Below are 22,860 nucleotides of genomic sequence, written 5' to 3'. Positions count from 1 at the left end.
CTACACTTAGAAATGGGTATTCCTACAGCAGGATCACTGAAGAACTGGGACAGCAGAATTTCCTGAGGCAAGCAGAGCACTGACCATGTAAGAAACACAGACCAGGAAACATCCCACAGCAAAAGCGGCATTACAGAGGGGGAGGCAAAGTTCCCAGGAAATGGTGTGAAATGCTATCAGAAAACACAGGAACTAAAGCTTAGCAACGAGGATGTGAAAGGAATGAAGAGGAAACAAACCACTGCATACAAAGGAAAAAAAAATCCCAGGAAGTTCTACAATTACCCAAGTGAGGAAAACTGTTAAAATGCAGCATTTAGAGAAAACAGTTGGATACAGCAAAAGACATCAGCCCCAGATGGAACAGCACAGTCCTGAAATTGAGCTGTATTGAACCCAGAAGTTGAAAAGAAATTGAGTTTTCATGTCAGATGTGGAGCACTGCCTTAACATTGGGGTGGGAAAGGCCGGGACTACAGGCACGACCTTCTTGTGGGAGAATGATCAAATGAAGAAAAAAAAGGAAAATTTTGCAGGGGAACACTTCTCAGGCAAAGAAGGAGAAAGAAAAGACTTTTTTGTCACCATAAATATCAGTTTTAGAAAAGCCTAGTCTTGGCCTATGACTTTGTTAGAACACAGAAATGGAATGACAAAGGCAAGAGATTTTACTGGAGAGGAAGTCAAACTCATTAATAATCAAAAGCTGCATGAATGTCAGAAATAAGAATTTGTCCATTGCAGTGGCACAGCACCAAATAGGATCAAGGAGTGGTTTGGGTTGCAAGGGATGTTAAACCTCATCTTGTTCCAACCCCCTGCCACAGGCAGGGACACTTTCCACTAGATCAGGTTGCTCCAGGCGCTGTCCAACCTGACCTTCAAATCTTCCAGGGATGTGACTGTGCAAGTCACAAGGTGATTTTCTTTACAAAATCACAGTCTCTTTCCTTCTCCCTTTTTTTCCTGTTCTGGTGTGTTACCTCTTCTCGTTAATTAGCTCATAATTTTTGCTTTATAGCATATTTTATTTTATAGTGAAACACTTCACCAGTTCACAGAAGGAAAGAGTTAATATAGCAGATTGCATGTATGTCGCTTCCAGTTGGTTCCACAGGTTCTTTTGTCAGGTTTGGATGAAGACAGGTTTACCTTGGTCACTGATCTCACCTCAGCACTCCCTGGGGCAGTGGGGCAGAGCTGACCTGCTCACCAGGAGACAAGCACTGCTCATTACTTACAAAAACCATGGAGAGACTCAGAGGCAGGAGGAGCTGGCAGCAGTGTCCCAGAGGCGCTCACAGCACAGCACAAGGTGCAGCTCCCAGCAGGAGTCGGCAGAGCTCCTCAAAGAAGCCTTCGAGGAGGAGCGGCTTTTCTGCAGCACTGCCACCCTCCGGCTCCAGGGAAAATTCCCTCTTCCTGGCAGAGAAAAATCCCGGAGCCCCTGGGTTTATCCCCTTTCCCTCCCACCGGCAAGGAGAGAGCTGGCAGCAAAGCTGGATGGGAAAGTTCCCATCGGCAAGCAGAATCTGCACAGCAAACCCTTGGGATCAGCAGCTCGGATGAGTTGCAGTCTGGCTGCCAACACTCCCTGAATTTGGGGGCACCAACGTGGCCAGTTCATCCAAAGACCCCAGACAGCACCTCAGTGCTCTGATGCTCCTGGCTAACAAACAGAAGCAGGAGACAAGTGACTTGCACCCTTTTCTGTTAGATAAACTTTATTTTTGGGTCTAGGGGTGCATCCTGTCCAGCACTCTGGAAGATTCTGTCCCAAGTCCCCAGAATGGCACATGTGAAGATCGGGATTCAAGAACTCCACAAGGCAGTTGTGACTATTTAGCTCCGAGGGAAATTCCCTTTCTTTATTCCCCCTGCTGGTTCACACAGGTTATCACACATCACCAGTAAGTGATGCACAGGCAGGTGAACCCCAGGCTCTCCTGTCACCAAAAATAATCTTTTAAAATGCTGCTGAGAGGTTGAATCTCATTTAGTAGAAGACAGCTCAGCACAGGAAGTCTGCTCACAGAGCAACCCAAAGAGGAGACACCCTCAATGAGCATGATCCAAAATCTGAGACAGATGGCAGCTGTTATTAGAAAGGGTCAAACACTGTTTTCCTGTTTGTGGGCTTTTAATGACAATTTTCACAATAATTTACAAATTGGTTGTTTCGTACACTTATGTCCATTTAGTAATGAAAACTGTGAGTTAATTCAGCTCTCAGTTGAGGAACTGCTGTAAAAATGCCCTTGCTGAGGGCTGCTCTCTGCTTTGTGTTCTGCAGGCAGCCAAGCGAGTTCCTCACGCTGAACCGGCCCAACCTGCCCGCCCTCCCCAGGCTGCTCCCGAGCTCCCTCTGCTTGCACCAAGGCGAGGACCTGGAAGTTTCCAAGCGCTGAGGGCGGGGAGTGACGGCCGCGGGGCTCAGGTGTGCCTAAGGCAGGATGGGGAGGAAGCATCCCAGCCCTCAGCAGTGCAGCCTTTCCCAAGGATCCCCCTCCCAAGGAGCCGGTGGCTGCAGCCCACAGCTCAGCACAGCTCTTGGCTCTGCTCAGAAGCCCAGAACAAAGACAGAAGCAGCTGAGGGGCACTGCAAAGTGCCCTGGCACAATACTCCATGACAGCTATGCCAGCCTTACCAGTGCCTCCTGTCTGGGCATCAGGAATTCACCCACTGGATACTGTTCAAAGGAGGGAAAGAGATGGAGACCTGAGCCCAAAACACAAACAGAAGAGATCAACGCTGGAGAATTCCAGGAGTTCAGCTATGTTAGTCCTCAGTAGAGGAGAGGAAATACATCAAAGGGTACTAAAGCCTTGAATTTTCCCACCCAAGCTGTTGCAATCATCTCAATAATTCACCTCAGGAGAGAATTTGTTTTCCAGTAAGACAGACTCTGTTTGCCTTTTACTTCCAGTCACTTCAAGCTGATTCAGCTTTGTGCCTTCTTGGAAAGAAGTCAGCAGCAGTGTTTCTCAGAGAAATGCAATACAGCAATTTAAACCTGCAGCCAGTCTGGCCTGTCAGAAAAAGTGAAGGCAGAGCAGGTGGGGACTGCAATGAATGCCCCAAGAGTTCTGCTGAAGGAAGGAAAGTCAGGGATTTCTCTCCAGAAAAGCATGGGAAGTGTTAAATCTTGCACCTCACACATGTTGGAATTTTCCCCACACTGAGCTCTTTCACAAAGACGTCCCCCACAATGCTTTTACAGGAGTGGAACCATTATCCTGACAATCAGATCACCCATTCTCAGATAACTTATATTTAATGTGTGAAAATAAAGGGAGTACTTCACAGCAGTCCCTGGAGAGAAGAGAAAGGACTGTGGTGAGCAGTCCACTGACAGAAACTGCTCCCTTGAGTTCCCTTCCCCCTTGCCTTCCTCCCCTCTCTGAGTGCAGTAACTCAATCCACAAGGTAACTGAACTCTCCTTGGGGGAATCTGGGGCACAAGAGGCTGCAGCTCCTTTCCAAACGAATTCGTTTCATTTCTTTATTTTAAAGTCCACTGATCATCATCATCATCATCATCATCACAAAAAAACCCCATGGGAAATGCAACTAAAGAGAAAAAGTCCAACCAAGACCTAAGAACCCAGAGCTAGGAGCAGATGTGGCCTGCGTGGCACGGCGCCGGCACACGCGTGAGGAGACGGCCCCGCGCGCCGCAGTGGTGTGGCCAGAGCTGGGGTCCTTTATGTCAACCTCTGCACAATGACAGCGTTGAGCAGGTTGGCTTCCTTCAGGGTCTGGTTCTCATCAGTCAGCTCTTTATTGGGGAAGGTGGTCATGAGGACGAAACTGGTGGCAGCCATCGCTGGCCGAGCATCTACGATGAAGAGCCGGATGTCACGGATCCTGTGCAAAGGGATCAAACACAAGGGTGGTGCTGTCACTGCACAGCCTGGACAAGGGACTGCTCTGCCCAGAGTGTGCAGCCCTGCAGCTCTGTGTCTGCATTCCAGCTCTCACCAGGCCACACCAGGCTATTCTGATTCAACCTGCTCCCGTTTAGTGAAATAGCAGCAGCTGCTTTCTGGGCTACAGGCTCAGCTCAGTGTTCTCTGTTGTGTTGTCAGGGGGTTATCTGAGACTGAAAGCCTCCAGACTCTTTGCTATGAACAATTTACAAACTGACACTTTCTGAGCTTGTCACACACAGCAGAACCCAGAGGACTTCAGCTCCTGGGAGCGGCCACACAATGACACAGGATCCATTTCCAGAACTCAGTCACAGGCACAGGTTTTTTGAACTTTTTGCCCTGAGCTTGACCCTGACAGAAACTGGAGGAATGAGTATAAATTACAAGATCAGGAAGGTGAGAAGGATTTCAAGAGATTTCAAGTGAAGCAGTGGCGTACCTAAGCCAACTTTGCTCATCTAAAGAACAGAATTGTGGTAAGAGCATCCCTTGGTGCTCCATTCAGCACAGGGAACAGCCTCATAGAAAAGCCTAAATTGAGTCAGAGTAACTGAACCAGGTTCCTAATTATCTGCCAGTTTCCAAAGCCTTTAGAAGAGAATCAGTGCTTTACAGGCAACATCAAGGAAAGTTCTGCTGGTCACATTTATACTCCCAGGTGTTATGTCACTGGCTATAATCTATCCCAATTTGGGAAGCAAATCCTACCCAACAGTTAGCAGCTAATTTAAAAACACCACAACAACTTTATTCCCTTTCACTTGTATAGAAGGATGCCCAGAGCTCCTTCTGGCAGGCTATGCAGGATTTTAGCACTTGCTCCCTGCCTTGCAGGGCCATCTATGCCTGCCTGTGCTCCCTGTTGTGCTCGTACCTGTGACTGTGGTTGAACTTCTGCACCAGGCGCCCGCCGTCCGCGAGCCGGATCTGGATGTTGGTGACGGGCTCTGACTCATCGATCACGATGGCAGAACTGGCTTTGGCCTCGTTCTCTGCCTGCTGGGCCGGAGAGCTGGTGCCCATCACCTGGGGCGCGGTGCTGCCAACAGGGAGACGCAAGGTGAGCTGTTAGAAACCCAACTCACCTGCCCACAGGGTACCAATCAGGCAGCAAGCCCACTGTCTGCCAGGCCCAACTACCAGGGCTTCTCCACAAGCAAGCTGCAAGTCAGAATTCTGGAGTCAGCCAAGCAGAAACTTGTCTAGAAGTTCAACTCTACCATCCCCTTTGGTGCCACGGGTCCTCACACCCACAAGGTAACAGGGGAAGTGTGAATTGGAAACACTGCTCCAATGCAACACAGCATGGAGGTTCCAAACCAGGGATCTGGCTCCTGGCAGGGAGAGGCTGAGCTACCTCACAGTATGTCAGTGAGCCTTGTTTCCTTAGAGAACACCTCCCATCCCACAGGCACCCAGTGCCTTTACTTCAGAAGGATGAATCAGAAGGCTCCACCTTGCAAGGCTTGAGTGACTCTCACATTACATGTAGTAAACCAGTGTCACCATCTTCTCACCTGCCCAGCTTCTGTCCTTCTCCAGTAAAAGCTCTAAAGACACTTTTAGGTTTCACATACTCCTCATCACGGTGATCCTCCATGTCCAGGTTCACCTGTCCGCCCCGTGCTAACCTGCGCAGCTCAGCTGGGACTTCCCTGCAAAGAGAGAGCTCTAAGGCAGCTGCCTGGGGCAGCAAGGCAGGACTGTGTGGACAAAAAGCCCAAGATCTGTGGAATTTCAGGAATCACAGAGAGCCTTTGCTTAACTGACAGGGCAGATGCACACCTCCCCACTGACAGACACAAATTAAAGGTTGCTTCTCCCTGGCCCTCACCTGCCGTGACACAATGCATCAGAAATTCTCAACACAAATATCAACACGTTTGTTTACTTCAACTCTCAAGGCCCCACATAAATCAAACCCACTCCCTGTTTACCTGAACCCAATGTTCCATATTAAGAGTAACTAATTTCTTGCAAGAAAGCTCAGGTGAAAGGTGCCATGGATTCAGAAGCCTGGATTCCACAAACACTCATGTTTCAGGGAGCAGCTGTCCCTTTTCTCCCCTCTCACTACGTACCCTCTGCGGATATCATCGAGGAACTGGGCATTGGATGGATCCTGGTAGCTCCTCAGCTCTCCACTATCCAGGCTAAATCCACTCTTCCAGAGCTTCAGTACAACGTGCACCTGCAGCAGCCCCAAAAGAACAATCAGCCTCACTGAGCTTCTTGGTGACAACAAAAACTGAAGCAAAGTGAAAAGTTTCAGATGGGCAGAGAAGCTTCAAGGTGCAAAATCCCAGGTTTCTCTGAGCTAAGGGAAAACCCAAAGCACTGGCTTTTATGTAATGGTCAGGTGTCAATTCCTAAAAGATGGCACCATGGTCCCCTTTTGGATAAATATGGCTGAAGAGCCAGAATTATGCTGAGTGAGGAGCCTAAACCAGGCTCCCACCACAGCCACGACCTTGTCTGGTCACAAACCAAGCACAAGGGAATCTTGAACTGATACTGTCAGCTCCCATCTATGGATGTATATTGGATGTATATAATAATGGATAAAGAAGAGTTGATTTCCCAATGCTCTTTGCACACTATTTTTCCTGATCTGCACTTCTAAGAAAAGCTCAGATTCTTAATTAAAAGATCACCAGAAAACTGCTTACCCAAGACCTAATCATCTATTATTCTCTACTTGGAAATCCCACAGGAAGCAGGATTTACCATATTTCTGTCCTTGTGAATTTCTATCAAGCTTTGTATCTCTCGGGGCTGGCAAGCTCAGTAGCTGGAGCAGAGAAATCCCTGGAGTGACAGCTACAAACCCAAGCAGAGATACTCACATCCTGAGAAGAGCTCGGTCTCCTCTCTCCCGCCACATAAGCTGACTCCTCCTCTGGAGTAGCCCCAAGGCGATATCCTCCCCCTGCAAAAGGCTGTGAGAGAGAGAGGCAGGCACAGGGTTACAGAACCATACAGTCCAAAGAGCTGCTTCCCTGCTCCCACCACCCCTGTGGGTGAACAGGGGCTTCACAGCATCAGCAACATCTCCTGCCCCGCAGGCAGTGACAGCTTCAGCAAGTTAATAAATGTGGCACACAAAATGGAGCTGCACTAAGAGTCCAGACTTAGCTGCTGAGATAATTCCAGGACTCCTCAGTACCAAAGAGCTGGCAGGGTGGAACAGAAATGGGGAACAGAAGGAAGAACTCCTCCCTCCTCACCTTTGGCTTGCTGGTCTCGCCGCCGCTCTTGGCTGTCCGATCGACGGCCACGGCGCCGTGCTCCTTGGCTCCCTTGAACAGATCCTCCACCAGCTCGTTGGGACTCTTCTTCCTCGGAGGACCCACGATCTGCTGCCCACTCCTCTCTGAGCCACCGGCATAAAACCTGACAGAAAGCACCCAGCTCCTGGTCAGCCCTGCCTGCTGCCTCCGCAGGAGCCCCGGGCTGGATCAGGGCTCGCTTGGTGCAGCTCAGGGAAACCCCTGGATCTGCAAATACTGGCTACCACCAGTGTGTCTCCCACTGCAGCCACTGCGCTGCAAAGACTTTCTCTTTATGTCAATTCCTGTAAATTACCCATGGATCAATAGCAATAAAGTGGTAACAATGCTCAGAGCGGGGAGGAGGAACAGCCCAGAGGGACAAGCCCACTTTTAAACACCGGTACCAGCTCGATTGCCCAGCTGAGCAAAGCTTGCAGCAAACCTCTGACCTGGCAGAGCAACGTGCAGCTGGAATTGTGAGGGAAGGCACACGTCCATGCCACACAAAGGATGGATCTCAACTGGAAGCAATGCATGCACAGTCAGTGAAGTGCAATTAAGCACTTCTGGAAGATTGGGTTGATTAGCTTCCAGATGGCTTGTAACACACAGAGTGAGCTCCCAGCTGCCTGCAGACCAGGGCCCATCCAGGCTGAGCCACCCCTTCAGATACATCAGTTCCATTCCATTTACCTTGCCTGTCAACCTTAGGGGTATTTAACTACTTAGAGCTGACACTGTAAGAGATTGGCCTACTAATACTCCATGTTCCTCTGAAAAGGGTCCCTACTTTTTTATTTCTGACTCCACACTCTATTACTTCACCCTTAAGCAACACTTAAAAAAAAGAACACAAAACCAAAACCCCCACCAAAATAAACCCCCAAAACCCCAGGCAGTAAGAAAACCAATCCCTGCATAATTCCCACATTTCCTGTGGACACACATGAGGATCTGGGCTGTTTTCTATTCTTAACCCAGGCCTTCCACATCCCACTCTGGGCTTTCTTTGAGTGCTGAGAGCTGGTGCCTACACAGCTGTGCACAGGCTTTGCATTGACAAACCTGCCCTGTCAAACCTCAAGTGTTTCATGACAGGAACTTCATATCCATGTAAACCTGATTCTTTCAAAGAGGCTGTACACAAGCAGCAAGTCCTCCCAGAGGGGACAAACACCCAGCATTGGAGCCTTCAGCTGCAAACTCACCGCTGTCCCTCCTCCTCTTCATCATCCTCCTCCTGAGCATGCACAAGGTCTCTGAAGGAGGTTACTCGGTGGTCACTGCAAAAATCCAGCAAGAAGGATGTCAGCCTCCATGCACGTTCCCAGCTGGAACATTCCACACTGCAACAGGCTCTGTTCAACAGCAGCTGACCCCAGAGAACTTTTCCTGAGTGACAAAGGCAGCAGCTCCTCTTTGGGACTGGACAGCATTCCCTTACTGCAAAGGGATTTGGTAAGGTAAAATTCACTTTATTGTTTTGTAAAATGCTCAGCTTGATCAGCTCAGGTGTCACACAAAATGAGAAAATACTCTTCCTGCTGAGACATGATCTGCTTAAATGAAAGGTCACTATCAGACTGTTTTTAATGTTAAAAGATAAATCAAGCTTTTCCTGAGCAATGAGGCAAGTTTTCCTAACTGATCCCTGGCTTAGCTGTGCAATAACAGCCATGCCTGTGATGTACAAACACTCAGGTTTTCACAATTTCTAGAGAGCCACACAAGGGGAAGCAAATCTAAACAAAGAGCTACTCCTCCTGAAAATTAACACAATTAACAGTGCTTTAGGGAGTGTGTGTGCTTTGCCAGCTCCCAGTATGGAGCTGAAGCTGCCTCCTCACCTGGCTCCAGTGCCTCTGGAGATGGAGCTGGGCGTGGGCTGGGGAAGGGTCAGGATGTCCTCGTCACCCCCGTCCTCATAGAAACTGGCAAGTGCAATCTGGAAAGGAAATCCACCAAAGCCCCTCAGGAAAAACACACACAAACAACCCAGCTGAGACATCTGTCACGCTGCATCTCCTGAGACTCCTCACACTAAAGACACTTCATGTCATTCCCCCTGCTGCAGGTCCTGGCAGAGACGAGGCCTCAGAGGGTTTGCCATTTGGCTGTGTCATGGCAGGACACTCAGTGCTGCAGGGATGTCACCCTCCCTGTCAGGGAATGTCAGGGCCCTTCTTCTGCAGCACTTACACAGGAGTTATGCCAAAACTACGGCTCTGAAACTGCAGCTTTTGTACCGTCATGAGCAGACTCGGAATTTAACACAGCCAGTTTGAGGAGGTGCAGGGACAGGAGCAGGTCAGAATGGTGGCTGACTCCCCCTCAGATTGTTTGCTGACAGCGCCAACAGCACAGCACTGACAGCCGCACCGGCATTCCAGGAAAACCGACAGAACCCCGGCAAACCCCGGGCCCACCGTCCCTCACCTCGCGCTACAAAGTGAACGGCAGAACCAGGAGGGGCCTCAGCCTCAGCCGGCCCACGGCCCCGCCGCCAGGGCTGAGCGCGGCCACGGACGGGGTCGAGGCCTGAGCCTGCGGGACACCGACCTCCGGCCCGGCGCTGCCCCCCGCCAGCGCCACGGCCTCCTGAGCGGCGGCCCCGCCGATCCCCGCGCCGGGCCGGGGAGGGCAGCGGCAAAGGTACCTGGAGGTCCCAGCCGGCGGACTCGAGGAAGAACCGCGCTCGCTCCTCCTCGGCGCCGGTCACGGCCACGAACTCCCTCAGCGCCTCCTCCCTGTCCGCCATCTTGCCGCGGTGCAGCGCCCAAACCGCGCCGGGCCGCGCCGCGCCGCCCCCGCGTGCGCCGCCAAAACCGCTCGGCCGGAAACACCCGGGGCGACGCGCGGCGCCCGGCCCGCGAACAGCGGCCCCTGCCGGCCAGGAGGTGGCACTGCACCGCAACCGGCCCCGGAGCGAGCACCGGGAACCGGGCACCGGGCACAGAGCACCGGTACCGTGTACAGGGCATGGGGTACCAAGCACCGGGCACAGGGCACCGAGCACCGGGGACCGGCACGGGGTACCGAGTACCGGGCACGAGGGACCGGGCACGGGGCACCGAGCACGGGGTACAGAGCACCGGCACCGGGCACCGGCACCGGGTACCGGACACAGAGCACCAGGCTCCGGGCACCGAGTACAGGGCATGGGGTACCAAGCACAGGGCACCGGGCACAGGGTACAGGGCACGGGGTAGCGAGCACTGGGCACCGGGAACCGGGACTGGGGTACTGAGCACCGGGAACAGGGCTCGGCGTACCAAGCACTGGGCACCAGGCACAGGGCACCGAACACCCAGCACCGGGCAGGGGGACCCGAGCACTTGGCTCCGGGATGGGCAGCACCGAGCACTAGAGCGGGCAGCACCGGGCACCGGGCACCGTGTGTGCAGCACTGGGCACTGAGCCCTGGGACGGGCAGCCCCGAGCCCCGGTGTGCAGCAGGGAGCCCCGGGATGGGCAGTGCCAAGCCCCGGAGCAGGGCGGGTTTATGGCCACAGGCGGGGCCGGGATGGCGGCGCGGAGCAGCTCACGGCAGCCTGTGCATGCTGGCTCGTTTATTTCCAGGTTCACAAATCGCTGCTGACAGTGGCCAAGCCCTGGGACCCGGCTGCAGGAGCCGGGGACTGCGGTGGAGCAGGGTAGGGCAACATCTCCGATGCTTTTCTATTCATGCGCTTGAAGAGGAAGAAGAGGAGCCCCCCGAGGAGCCCCTTCTCCAGCAGGACACCCATCGACACGAGGAGGAGGAGGCTGGACAGAACGTTCGCACCTGCAATGGGGACAGAGAATGTGAGTGAGCAGGGCCCAGGGAGAGGCATCCCAACCCCCTGCAGGGAGCCTTTCCTGGGGCTTTGAGCTTCCTCAGGGGTGACACCACACAGCCACCCTGCCAGGCACCCCATGCCAGCAGCTCTGACGCACCTTTATTAATCTGGAACTCGTTGCTCAATCCTCCCAGGGTTGGGTTGGAGATCCACAGGACGGCTGAGTCGTTGGCAGGGGCCTGGCCATCGTGCACCACCCTGCAGGTGATCGTGGACCTGTTTTTCTCCTCCGTCGCTTGCACCTCCACCCGGCTTCTCAGCTCAAACAAGCCCCGGGACACCTCCAGTGGCCTGGAGAGGTTCTGCCCCTTTATCTCAATCCCATTCTCCAGCCAGGAAATGGACACCTTATCTGGGTAAAACTCCTTCAGGAGGCAGGTGAAGGCCACGGTCTTGTTCACCTCAGCAGGGTTCGGCTCAGCGCGCACTTCGATGCTGGGAGGAACTGGGAAGAGAAGCAGAGCTCGGTGTTTGCTGTGCCCCACAGGGTGCCCTGCCCTCCTCCCAGGGACCCCAGCCCCACAGAGCAGCACCCCCATGCGAGCCCCCAGCCCTCACCTCTCAGCACCCTGCTGAGCTCGAATCTCCCTTGCAGCGGGGCCTGCAGCGTGGGGTGTGACACCTCACAGGTGATCTGCGAGTGGGCATCGTCCTTCTGCAGGGTCACCTTCACTGTGCTGGACATGTTGTAGGTTTTCATCCTTGACTGAGTGACCTGGGGCGGCTTAGCCGTCATGGGGTTGCTGTTCTTGAACCATTTCACGTCAATCTTGTCAGGAAAGAACCCTCCAGTTGTGCAGGTGAAAGGCACTGACTCGTCCGGCCTTGCTCTCTGCTCAGGCCCGGACACGAGCGGGGTGCTGGGTTTGGCTGTGGGGAGAAGCACGGGGCCCTCAGACCGGGCTCTGCCCCCTGCCCAGCCCTGGGCCTGCCTGGAGCAGAGTCTCACACAAGGGCACGGGGATGGCCCATGGGATCCTCTCCTGGAGCAGCCCTGAGCCCCTTCCCCATCCCTGCTCCAGCTGAGCAGAGCCCACTGGGTGGCTCCCAGCAGGAGCTGCTCCAGGAGCCCCACTCACCTTGCACAGTCACCTCGGTGCCACTGCCATGCCTAAACACCTCATCAAAACCAAAGGCATTCTTGACAAACTTCACACAGTAGTAGGTGCCCATGTCCTCAGGCTGGACGTTCCTGATGTGGATGGTGTAGTTTGTGTCTGACCCAGGCACTGCCTCCGTCACACGGGAGGAGGGATCCCTGTTATTGGGGTCATAGACAGTCTTGTTCCCACTGCCCAAGCCTTTCAGCCACATCACAGGACCTGGTCCAGCAACTCCAGACGTGATGCAGATCAGGGTGAGCGTCTCCCCCGCTGTCACCGTCACCTTGGCCTGGGGCTGCTGCAGAGCGAAGTCCTGACCTGCCTGGGCATCCACACCTGGGCACAGAAACAGGTTTGGAATTGACAATGGGCCCCAGGGCCATGGAACAGCAGAAGGCATCCTCAGACCCCCTGAGCCTGGAGCAGGGGATAGAGAGACATTCCTGTCCCCTTGTCCCCAGGCTGCTGGGGACTGCAGGGTGAGGAGAGCCCAGAGTCTTACTGGGTAAACTGAATTTCATCTGGAGATAGAAGCAAGCTGGAAGGGAGGCAGTGAGAGGAGATCCCTGGGTACCCATGGGCACAGGGAAGCATTGCCAGGCCTGCAGGGTGGGGAAGCGTGCATGGGAAATGTGATGGGGCTGCGCAGGGCCCACTTACCCGGCTCTCTGCAGAGCAGGAGCAGCACCAGGCACATGAGAGGCAGCTCCTGTGCCACCAGAACCATGGGTATTCCACGCCTTGCTCCCCGATGGCCGGGCTTTGCTCAGCTGGGTTCTGCTCCCTGGGACTCTGCTGCCCTGGGCTCAGCTGACTCAGCTGGACTGGCCTTATCTTAGCAGGGCGCTGGTCACTTACCCAGCAAAGGGGAAGGAAAGGAGCCACCACCAGCCCAGTTCCTCCATGCAATCACGTTCCATTTGCTTCTCAAGGCCTACATCATCTCCTGTCACAGCACTGGTCCATAATGGCAATGTCCACCCCACTTTCCCCTCAGATGTGTGCCACAGCCATAGCCGTGGGCACAGCCAGCAAGAGGGACCCCGGATCCAGCAGACTCCCTATACATGGCCAACCTGGGGGGCAAAGAGGACCCTCGGCCCTTCCCAGCAGGATCGGGGTGCGGGATGGGTCGGTGGTGCAGAGCAGTGCCCGGGATACACCGAGCGTCCCACATCCCGAAGCTCCGCTGCTCCTGCCCCTCACCCCACCGGGGAGGACGCAAAGCCGCCCCCTGTCCCGAGCCCGGAGCAGCCGCTCGGTGCCGGGTGGCCCGGGAGCGATGCCCGGAGGGTCTCGGCAGGGTGATGCCCGCCGGGGGTGATGCCCGCCGGGGGTGATGCCCGGAGGGTCTCGGCAGGGTGATGCCCGCCGGGCGTGATGCCCTCCTGCTCTGCCGGCTCCCGCCGCCCCGGGCAGACACCAAAGCGTTAACCACCCGCTCGCCTCAATTTCCTGTGTCGCTTCCCCTTTTCCTCCCCAAAGTTTGGGCAGAACCCATGGCCGCGGCAGCAGCTCCGCTCCTGTCTGGGCAGCGAAGCCCCGTCCAGCGGCGGCTCTTGGGTGAGTGGGAAGTGGGACCCCCCCAGAGCCCCCCGGAGCTGCCCTGCCCCATAAACACGAGTGGGCGGCAAAGATAAACACCGGGCGGGGCGGAGGGTGGTCCTTCCCCAGTACTTTTTTGGGTCAAACCGTGCCCAAACCGTGCTGGCAGTGCACCCCCAGCCCCGGGGGTGGGCACAGCCGGGTCCAGCCCTGCCGAGCCGCTGCCGTACCTGTGGGGACTGTGGGCAGGAGAGGTTTGGGGATCGGAGGGGTTTTGGGGAGCAGGAGGGGTTTTGGGGCAAGAAGGGGTCGGGGGGCTGTGCTGGCTGGGCTCCAGGGCTGCACATCCTTCCTGAACTCTGGTTCCTGCCTGTGAACCCCAATTCCTCACAGAGTGATCCTGGCTGGTGTGGAGCATAGCCAGGGTGTTAATGTTTAACAGCACTCGGGAATTTTTTCCTGCCAGGAGTTCCCCTTGGCTCCCTCTGCCCCTCTCTGACCTCCAGGCAGCTGCAGCACCCCCTGCAAATGACAGAACAGGATGCAGATTTATCAAATCATAGAATCGCAAAACTGTTTGGGTTGCAAAAGCCCTCTGAAGTCCTCGTGTCCAACCCTTACCCCAGCTCTGCCAAGGTCACCAACTGCCACATCTACATGTCATTTACATCCCTCCAGGGGTGGTGACTCCACCACGGCCCTGCGCAGCCTGCTCTTTTTTCAGATTTGCCCCTTGTTAATTTTGAACGGGTTTTTGAAGGGTTTCCTCCCTCCCAGTGCCTGCATGTTGTCTGTGCCACATCCCAGGATATCTCTCAGCTGCAAACTGGGGGATACTGGGAATTCCCTGCCTGTGAGGCTGCCCTTGCCTCACCCCATCGCTCATCCCTGAACCCTCCTGTCTCTGTGCCCAGGTGTGGATGCCCAGGGGCGTCAGGACTTCACTGTGCAGCAGCCCCAGGCCAAGGTGTCAGTGGCAGTGGGGGAGACGCTCACCCTGAAATGCATCACGTCTGGAGTTGCTGGACCAGGTCCTGTGATGTGGCTGAAAGGCTTGGGCAGTGGGAACACGACTGTCTATGACCAGAGTAACAAGGATCCCTCCTCCCGTGTGACAAGAGCAGTGCCTGGGTCTGACACGAACTTCACCATCCACATCAGGAACTTTCAGCCTGATGATGCTGGCACCTATTACTGTGTGAAATTTGCCAAGGAGACCACTGGTTTTGATGAGGTGTTTAGGCATGGCAGTGGCACCGAGGTGTCCGTGCAAGGTGAGTGCAGCCCCACAGGACACCTCTCCCAGGGAGCCCATCCCACAGCCCCCACCCTGCCCACAGCCACGTCCTGCTCTGCCCCACAGCCACCACCCTCTCCTGCTCTGATTCTGTCTCCACAGAGGCAGCCCTGGTTCCTGGAATGGTGGCTGCAGCTGTCGTGCTCTGCTTCCTCCTCGGCCTCTTTGTGGCCCTTTGCATGTACAGGAGGAAGCGCCAAGGTGGGGTGGGCAGCCCCTGCCCAGCCAGGACAGTGGCCATGGGCAGCCTCTCGTCTGTGCCTCTGCAGTGCTGTGCAGAGACCCCCGGCACCCCCAGGTTTGTACTCAGCACCTCTCCCTTCTGCACCCTTAAATGAGCAAACTGCCTTATCCACCTGCTTTATCTTGGCTTCCTTTCTTGTCTGGAGCTCTAACTCACCCCAGAAAAGGTCCTTTGCTTACAGGTGCACTGCTCTGTTGGTTCTTTCTGCATTTCATGGAAACTTCATGGTAGGGAGCACCCAGTACCAGGGAGCTCCTGCAGCCCCTCACTGTGTGTCTGAGCCCAGCCCAGATGTGCAGTCAGCACTTTGTCCCTATTTGCCTTCAACGGGGACATCCTGCTGAAATTCAGGAGGGGAATTGAGGGCTGCGCTGGGTGGGGAAAGGAGCCAGCTTCCTTTAGTTCTGATGCCCATCCTTATCCTTCTCCCTGCAGTGAAGTCCTGGATGCAGAGAGCTCCCACCTGCCCAGCCAGGTAAGAGTGAGCTGTGAGTATGGGGAAGCACATCCCATGCTGGTGCCCTGGCTTGCAGGAGTCCTGCAAGTCTCTGGGGGCAGGGGGGACACTGGGTGGGCAGCAGCTGCCTGCATGTGATCCTTGCACCCTCTGCTCCATGGCACCACCTCTGCAGCTGTGGCATCCCCAGCCTGGCTTGAAGCTGGTTCTTGCTCTTGTCCTGTACAGGGCCACGAGGTGGTCTTGGTGATCCTTGTGGGTCACTTCCAACTCTCAACATTCTGATTTATGGTTATTTTTGTGAGACTTTCCTTGTGGCATCATTCCCCATTTGTGTGCACTTTTGCAGCCGAGCAGCAAGGAGGAGAGCAACATCCACTACGCCGACCTGCAGCCTCTGCCCCCGGCCCCACGGCCTGGCAGGAGCCCGGGCACAGCCCCCACCGAGTATGCCAGCCTCAGGGTAGCTGCCAAGTGACACCTGGCACTGCTGCCTCTGCAGCCAGGACGTGTCAGGGTGGAAGAAGGGATGTTTCTGCAGGACACCATAAAGAAGAAGTGGAGCTGTTTGCATGGCGCACCCTGATCGCAGCTCAGCACGCCACGCTCACCACGTTTGCATCTCAGGGGAGCTCTCCTGGGACCTGGAAGCCTTCTCGACCACAGGATCAGACCACGAGGCCAAGCACCTCTGCCTTGTGCAATCTGTTTTGTGCTGATAACACCAGGAGGACCTTACACACAGCTGTGTCCACCAGCATGGGCTTCCACTGGCCCTTTCCTGGCCCACAGGTCCATAATTTGTGTTATCTTTTCACCAGCCTCATTAAAGCCAGCAAACAGCCTGCTGTCAGTCCTGCTGTGCTCAGAGCAAGAGCAATAGTGCCAGTCCTGCAGGGTCCTGGGGGGATGTGTGCCACCCCTGTGCTACTGCCAAGCCCCTGCTCAGCTCCCAACTCCCACCTGCCCCAGGCAGGGAACCTGCCCAGTCCCACAAAACCTGCATCTGCTCCATGCACATCTGCTCCATGCAGAACCCCTGCTCAGTGCACATCTGCCCCGTGCACATCTGCCCCGTGCACATTCCCTGCTTTGTGCCCACATGTTTGGTGGTGCCCACCTCCAAGGGAAGCAAGCCAGAGGGGCGAGGTGGCCATGGCAGGAGGCTGCAGGTCACACTCCACACTGGGCACTGCTGCAGCCCCCAGCAACAGCAGGCAGCACACACAGCCCCACAGCCACAGTGTCCCAGCTGCGGCAGCTGAGCTCCCACCACATGTGGCCCCAGCACGCACCTCCTTGGCAGGAGGAACTGAGCCCCAAACAGACTTTCCAGGCAGAAGAACCTGCTGCCAGCACCGCTGCCTGTGACCTTGAAAGCTGATACGATTGCCAGTTTTCAGCTTTATCTACTTTTGTTCTGTGAAATGAGAAAAGAGAAGTGAAACAAGACAGTGTGACCCAGGGGAGCGGGGCTGGCAGGGAGATCCTTGAGGGGACAAAATTGTCACAGTGGGGAGAAAAGCCACTACGGAAATTGATTTGCACGACTGAATGTGAGTCACCTGCACCGGGGATGTGAAGTGGGGACAGTTTGGAGCCAGTCCTTTCTCAGGGGACACTCAGCACCCTGCAGGCAGGGTGGTGGTGATGAGTTTGCCAGGTCAGGGATCCAGCACTGGCTCCCTCAGTGGGAGGGTTGGGGTGTTGGAATGAAGCCTCTCCCAGCATCATTTCCCCAGTGGAGCCATGACCAGACCCTGGATCATTTCCCAGCTGAGGCAGTGGCTGCTCTGAGCAGGGCTTGGGCTGCCCAGGCTCAGTGCAGGGACAGCACCAAAAGTGGCAGAAATCTCCCATCAAGGCTGTGAACACGAGTATGTAAAATACGTGGGTGAGACCGAAACTGGGGATAGACCTCGAGGACCAGAGGAAATGAAATTCGAGGGGATTTAGGGCTTTTTAAGCACGGGACTGAATCGGGAGGGGGGAAATCCAGTTCGATAGGAGCATATGCAAAGCAGGGAGTGAGCAGAGCACCGGCAGAATGCTCTGCACCTAGGAAAGGGCCCAGGTCTGCAGCTTACTGCCCAGGGGAGGGATTTAGTGGTTATTAAAGGAAAATCCTTTAAGCCTTCAGCCTGGGGTGTGCCGGCAGTGAAAGCACAAACAAGCGCCTGGGCACGGACACAAGGTAGGAGCGTGCTGGGGAGCAGAGCCTGGATTGGGGGGCAGAGCCTGGATCAGGGGGCAGCACCAGGCAGTGCCGGGGTCATGGATTCGCTGCTCATCCAGGCTGCTTTCCTGGTGCTGCTGGTTGTCACACCCCACTGAGTGACCTGCTTGGTCCCAGGGTGTGTGTGGGAGGCCGGGAGCTGCCATTGCTGGGGAGGCACAGGGCAGCGCTGGGGTTGGGGCTGGCACCATCAGGCTCCTGCTGCCACCGCTGGGGACTTTGGGGCAGAGCAGAGGTGGTGCCTGGATGGGTACTGGGACAGTGTTGGTGTCCCAGGGGGAGAGGACACGCTGGCTTCAAGCAGGTTTGGGCTGTGTCCCTGTGCACGGACGCTCTGGGGCGGTGCCATGCCAGGTTTACCTTGGCTGTCCCTCAGCATGGTGTGTGAGCCCAGTGCCAGGACCTTGTGCAATGGCAAGGCCAAGGAAAAGGGCTGGGGAGGCTGATCTGGGCTGCACTCTGATGGGTTTCTGGGCTGCCAGGGGATGCTCAGGGGTTGCTCTGGCATCTGACCCACTCCTGATGCCGGGAGGTGGGAAACAGCCCTTGGAGGTGCCAGGGCAAGAGGGCTGGCAGGGCTTGCCAGGCAGTGGTGTGTGCCACTGTGTGTGCCATGCTGTGTGCTGTGGTGTGTGCCACACTGTGTGCCATGCTGTGTGCTGTGGTGTGTGCTATGCTGTGTGCCATGGTGTGTGCCACTGTGTGTGCCGTGGTGTGTAACACAGTCTGTGCCATGGAGTGTGCCACGCTGTGTGCTGTAATGTGTGCCACAGCGTGTGCCATGCTGTGTGCCATGGTGTGCTGTGGTCTGTACCATGCTGTGTGCCATGCTGTGTGCCACGGTATGTGCCATGTTTGTGCCACAGTGTGTGCCGTGCTGGGTGCCCGAGCCTCCAGCAGGCAGCACACAGTGACAGGAGCAATTAGCCTGGATGGGAGGGGCTGGCCGGGCAGCCAGGGGAGGGGAGCAGTGATCAATTAACGCCGAGGAAGAGCGCGGTGCCAGTGCACGGGCTGGCTGAAATGGGGGATGCAGGTGCCTCCTTTGTGTCCTGGGGACAGCAGAGGGCTGGCTGCACCCTCGGGGAATGGGACAAAGCTGAGCTGTGCTGGGGCCAGGCTGGGCAAGGAGAGAAAGGGACAGACAGGGATAAATGCCCCGTGCCCTGTCCTGGGGTGCTCCGGCTCAGCCATGAGAAGCAGAGGCACTCACAGAGGCAGTGCTGTCCCAGGGTGGGTGCCCAGGGGATGTTGTGTCTCCAGGAGCAGGCATCACTCCAGCTGGTGTGACAGGGCAGCAGCTCCAGCCAAGGGCTGGTCTGTGGCTGTCTCTGCCCAAGACATCCTTGTGCTCCTGCTCTGTCCCCATCCCTGTCCCCATCCCTGTCCTTGCTACTGTGAGACCTTGGTGCCCACAAGTCACCAGGGAGAGACAGGACAGTCCCTCAGCATCATCCAAACAGCCACAGGTCTGAGAGCATCTGATGCCACAGGGACCCCTCAGGGTCCCCACGATGCCACAGGCATCCAGTGATGCTTTGGGGACCTCCTGATGCCATAGGGACCCCATGATACCAAGGGGACCAGGCAAAGCCATGGGGACATTGTGCCAGCGTGGCAGCAGAAGCTGGAGGAGCAGCTGGGTGCTTTGAGGGGGTTGGAGAGAGTGAGAGAGTCTCAGAGACACTTTGATTGTCCCCCAAAAATGCCTCATGGGTCTTGTTTGTCCCTGCTGGCTGGCCTGGACTGGGTCCCTGCCAGAAGAGACAACAGGAGGGAGAAGTCTTGGGATGCTGCACAGTTGGAACCTGCTCCCTCAAATTCCAAATCTGTGAGCTCACCCCTTTGCAGCTCCCTGTTTCTCAGGCTTTTCCTTGGAAAGGAACGAAGCCAGAGTAAAATGGTGACATGCTTTACACTGGTTCTGATTTATTTCAGTTCTTACTATTGAGTCTTATTCCCTGTTTTCACGGTTGTTGTGGATTTTCACCAAAGGGGATAAACAGGTCTGGGATTTGGGGTTGTCATAGGAACAGTTTCTGTGCCACAGCCTCACTGCCAGCCTCGTCCCCTCCTGACAGAGTGAGGGCTCTGGCCAGCACAGCAGGGGTGTCTCCAGCCCCCAGGCACAGCCCCAGTGACAGCTGGGGTACAGGACAGCCCCCCATGGCACTGGGACACTCGGGGTGTTCAGGGAGGAGATGGACTCCCAGGCACTACCCAGCCAGGCCCACGAAGCAAACTGGGACCCCCAGGCTGCAGACTAGGGCTTTTAGCTAAGAGCTGAAGGTGTTTGGAGGATGCTGCTTTTCCCTGTGGGTTCTCTGGTGCCCAGTAGGAGGTTGTGCTATTGCAGTTATTGCTGCTGGGACCTCTCTGGCCAACCTGGAATAATTTTCATTAAATCCCTGGGGTGAACAGGTGTGGAGGGGATGGGGGGATGCCCTAGGACCATTCCTCATCTCTTCAGTCACAAGAGGAAGGGGTAGGCAGTGAAACTGAGAAGTGTCACGCACATCCTTTGTGCCCAACTCTCCTTTGGCCGTGCGGTCCTGCACTGCAGGACACCGTGAGGCCAAGGCTCTGGCAGTGATTAAAGAGGGGTTTCCAGGGCCATGGGACAAACAGAAACATCCAGTGCTTAAGAAAGACTCACACTGTGCTTTCAATGTTGGACGGGACATTGCCCAAAGACAATCACCCTCTGGAGCCAGCACGGGAGGGCAGATCAAGCTGCAGGGCTGGGCCCTGACAGTGCCCCAGGGAGGGTCCCAGAGAGGGTGGGAGAGGGGCTCTGCCTGCACGGCAGTTCCCAGGGCTCTTCATGCTGGATCAGCTCTTGGTGTGGTCCTGGTCCTCCCAGCATCCGCATGTACATTGTACCCGAAGTGAGCCGTGAACACTTCTGGGGATGCTCCAGGGGGTTTTGTCCAGTGAGAAGAGCTCAGGGTAGGGAAACTCCTTGTGGAGCTTGCTGTCCCGAGGGCAGGATGCTGTGGGGTGCCTGGAGCTCCCTGTCCTGAGGGCAGGATGCTGTGGGGACCCTGTCCCGAGGGCAGGATGCTGTGGCGTCCCTGGAGCTCCCTGTGGGGTCCCTGGTGCTCCCTGTCCCGAGGGCAGGATGCTGTGGGGTCCCTGTCCCGAGGGCAGGATGCTCTGGGGTCCCCGTGCCGAGGGCAGGATGCTCTGGGGTCCCTGGAGCTCCCTGTGGGGTCCCTGGAGCTCGCTGTCCCTCCCGGCACCGAGCGAGGTTAAAGCGTGGCTGTGCTTGGCCGTGGCCCCAGCGCTGGCTGCCCCGAGCCCGCACGAGTGTCCCTCTGCAGAGAAGTGCAGGGAAAAGGAAAAATATTGAGAGAGGCAGGAGAAGGGGGAAAGCAGGCGCTGCGGGAGGGAGCACAGCACGGCCTGAAAGCTCCCTCTCAGCGGGCTTTTGTTCGCCCTGGACGTGCCCAGCGCTGCTGCCAGCCCGGAGGGGCTGTGCTGGCGCCGGTGGCTCCCGGCGATGCCGGAGCTCCGCAGCCTGCCCGGCGCCTCGATCCAGGGACGTGCCCGTGGTCGGGATGCCTCCAGCGGGGACCCCCATCACCCCTCGGCTGGGCTCGGACCCACAGCGCGCTCCCGAAAATAATTCCTCCTGACAGATCCATTTCTTCCACATGGTTCAGGCTTAATTTTATAATGGCATCAGTAGCTATGGCAACGTGTAAAAATAACGGATCCCCGAGCCCGGCGAATTCTCCGTAAACAGCTCCGGTCTCCCGGAGCCCGGCTGGGTGGGCATCGCCCCTTCCCCGCGGCCGCTGCGCTCTGTGCCCGGGCTGGGATTCACGCGGTGGTTAATTAGCAGCGTTAACTGCTTACGCCTTGGGATGATGGTTCCATCCGCTAATCCTTGCGGCTAGGCTGGGCTAATTGGGTGGATATCATTAACGCTGGCGGTCAGGAGCTGCCCTTACAGGGTTGCAGCACGGCGAAGACTGGAGCACCCCTCTGGCACCCCGGACCCCGCACGGGGCTGGCAGCCACCGGGGTCGGACACGGCCCAGCCCCCACCAGCCCCATTCACAGCCCCAGAGCCGCCGCTCCTGCACATCCACGCGTGTGCACACGAGGGAACGTGCCCACGAACGCCAGCGGGCACACTCAGATCAGATTTCAGCACAGGACTCCCCTCAGCAAACGCCAGCCAGTGCCGGCACCCGCCGCAGCTCAGAGGTCTCTGGGCACCGCCGCGAGTGGATAATCCCAGGCAATATTTTCTAAACCTGTTAGACATCACACAGACCCTCTAAATCCCTGATCCCCCTCCAAGGCTCCAGCGGGATGGCAGCGCTTGGCAGCTCGGATTTGCAGCTTCTTATCAGAGGCAGCCCCTCGCAGCGATGCAGTCACCGGGAGCGTGGTGGATCCTGCCGACCAGAAATAATCCCCCAGAATTTTATTGCTTTAAACTTTAAAAAAAAGGACAGACCAAAAGAAACCCCACGGAGAAGCGTTTTTCTCCAGCAGAGCCAGAATAACCTCAGCCCCACAGAGCTGAGAGCACTGAGTCTCAAAGGGGGCAAAATAAAGAGCCAGGAGGTCTGGAACGTGGCTCCTGAGACTTGGGGCGGCTATGGGGACAACATGGGGACAGTGACACAGGGACAGCCTGGCAGGAGGGCTGGGGATGGCATTGAGGGCTGGGCAGCATCCTCTTCCAAGGGCTGGCTGTTTCAGGGGGTGCAGCCCCCCTGCATTCCAGCAGTCGTGCTATTCCCACTGTGAGGCATCAGACCCAGCAAATGACCCCACAAAGTCCCCACTGCTGGACACAGCACCTTCCTTTGCAGTAAAGAGTGGCACAGGGTCATACCGGGTCTCCTACCCCAATGTGCCATGTCACAGCCCTCCATGGGGCATCCCTGGGGCCATGCCCACATGCCAGGTTCCAC

At 56.2% G+C, this 22,860-nt stretch overlaps 3 protein-coding genes across 3 annotated transcripts; 1 reads left to right on the top strand and 2 right to left on the bottom strand.

The window, feature by feature from the left end:
* Positions 1-2,760: 2,760 nt before the first annotated feature.
* On the bottom strand, positions 2,761-9,984 carry NSFL1C (NSFL1 cofactor). Its single transcript, XM_059481049.1, has 9 exons — positions 9,862-9,984; positions 9,053-9,150; positions 8,414-8,488; positions 7,161-7,326; positions 6,780-6,872; positions 6,015-6,124; positions 5,451-5,588; positions 4,808-4,972; positions 2,761-3,868 (listed from the first exon to the last, which is right to left on the bottom strand). Exons 1-9 carry the CDS (start codon positions 9,961-9,963, stop codon positions 3,706-3,708), a joined length of 1,110 nt encoding a protein of 369 aa, XP_059337032.1. The 5' UTR covers positions 9,964-9,984; the 3' UTR covers positions 2,761-3,705.
* A 775-nt stretch (positions 9,985-10,759) lies between these two features.
* On the bottom strand, positions 10,760-12,977 carry LOC132078708 (signal-regulatory protein beta-1-like). Its single transcript, XM_059481005.1, has 5 exons — positions 12,808-12,977; positions 12,124-12,483; positions 11,603-11,914; positions 11,142-11,489; positions 10,760-10,989 (listed from the first exon to the last, which is right to left on the bottom strand). Exons 1-5 carry the CDS (start codon positions 12,872-12,874, stop codon positions 10,787-10,789), a joined length of 1,290 nt encoding a protein of 429 aa, XP_059336988.1. The 5' UTR covers positions 12,875-12,977; the 3' UTR covers positions 10,760-10,786.
* A 665-nt stretch (positions 12,978-13,642) lies between these two features.
* Positions 13,643-16,538, top strand: LOC132078759 (signal-regulatory protein beta-1-like). The gene is made up of 5 exons (XM_059481078.1): positions 13,643-13,710; positions 14,607-14,966; positions 15,092-15,287; positions 15,669-15,708; positions 16,040-16,538. Exons 1-5 carry the CDS (start codon positions 13,647-13,649, stop codon positions 16,166-16,168), a joined length of 789 nt encoding a protein of 262 aa, XP_059337061.1. The 5' UTR covers positions 13,643-13,646; the 3' UTR covers positions 16,169-16,538.
* The last annotated feature ends 6,322 nt before the right edge of the window (positions 16,539-22,860 follow it).

Source organism: Ammospiza nelsoni, chromosome 12, assembly GCF_027579445.1.
Source record: "Ammospiza nelsoni isolate bAmmNel1 chromosome 12, bAmmNel1.pri, whole genome shotgun sequence".
In the NCBI taxonomy this organism is placed as follows: Eukaryota; Metazoa; Chordata; class Aves; order Passeriformes; family Passerellidae; genus Ammospiza; species Ammospiza nelsoni.
Note: the sequence above shows the minus strand (reverse complement) of the source record. Positions and strands in the feature narration are given on the sequence as shown.

Coding starts and splice junctions, on each gene's coding strand:
- NSFL1C (XM_059481049.1), bottom strand. CDS start 9,963: ATGGCGGACAGGGAGGAGGCGCTGAGGGAGTTCGTGGCCGTGACCGGC. Junction 7,327..8,413: donor GAAGAGGAGGAGGGACAGCG/GTGAGTTTGCAG, acceptor GCTTTCTGTCAG/GTTTTATGCCGGTGGCTCAG. Junction 4,973..5,450: donor GAAGGACAGAAGCTGGGCAG/GTGAGAAGATGG, acceptor CCCTGTTGGCAG/CACCGCGCCCCAGGTGATGG.
- LOC132078759 (XM_059481078.1), top strand. CDS start 13,647: ATGGCCGCGGCAGCAGCTCCGCTCCTGTCTGGGCAGCGAAGCCCCGTC. Junction 14,967..15,091: donor CACCGAGGTGTCCGTGCAAG/GTGAGTGCAGCC, acceptor CTGTCTCCACAG/AGGCAGCCCTGGTTCCTGGA. Junction 15,709..16,039: donor GCTCCCACCTGCCCAGCCAG/GTAAGAGTGAGC, acceptor GCACTTTTGCAG/CCGAGCAGCAAGGAGGAGAG.
- LOC132078708 (XM_059481005.1), bottom strand. CDS start 12,874: ATGGTTCTGGTGGCACAGGAGCTGCCTCTCATGTGCCTGGTGCTGCTC. Junction 11,915..12,123: donor CACCGAGGTGACTGTGCAAG/GTGAGTGGGGCT, acceptor TTCTCCCCACAG/CCAAACCCAGCACCCCGCTC. Junction 11,490..11,602: donor GCTCAGCAGGGTGCTGAGAG/GTGAGGGCTGGG, acceptor TTCTCTTCCCAG/TTCCTCCCAGCATCGAAGTG.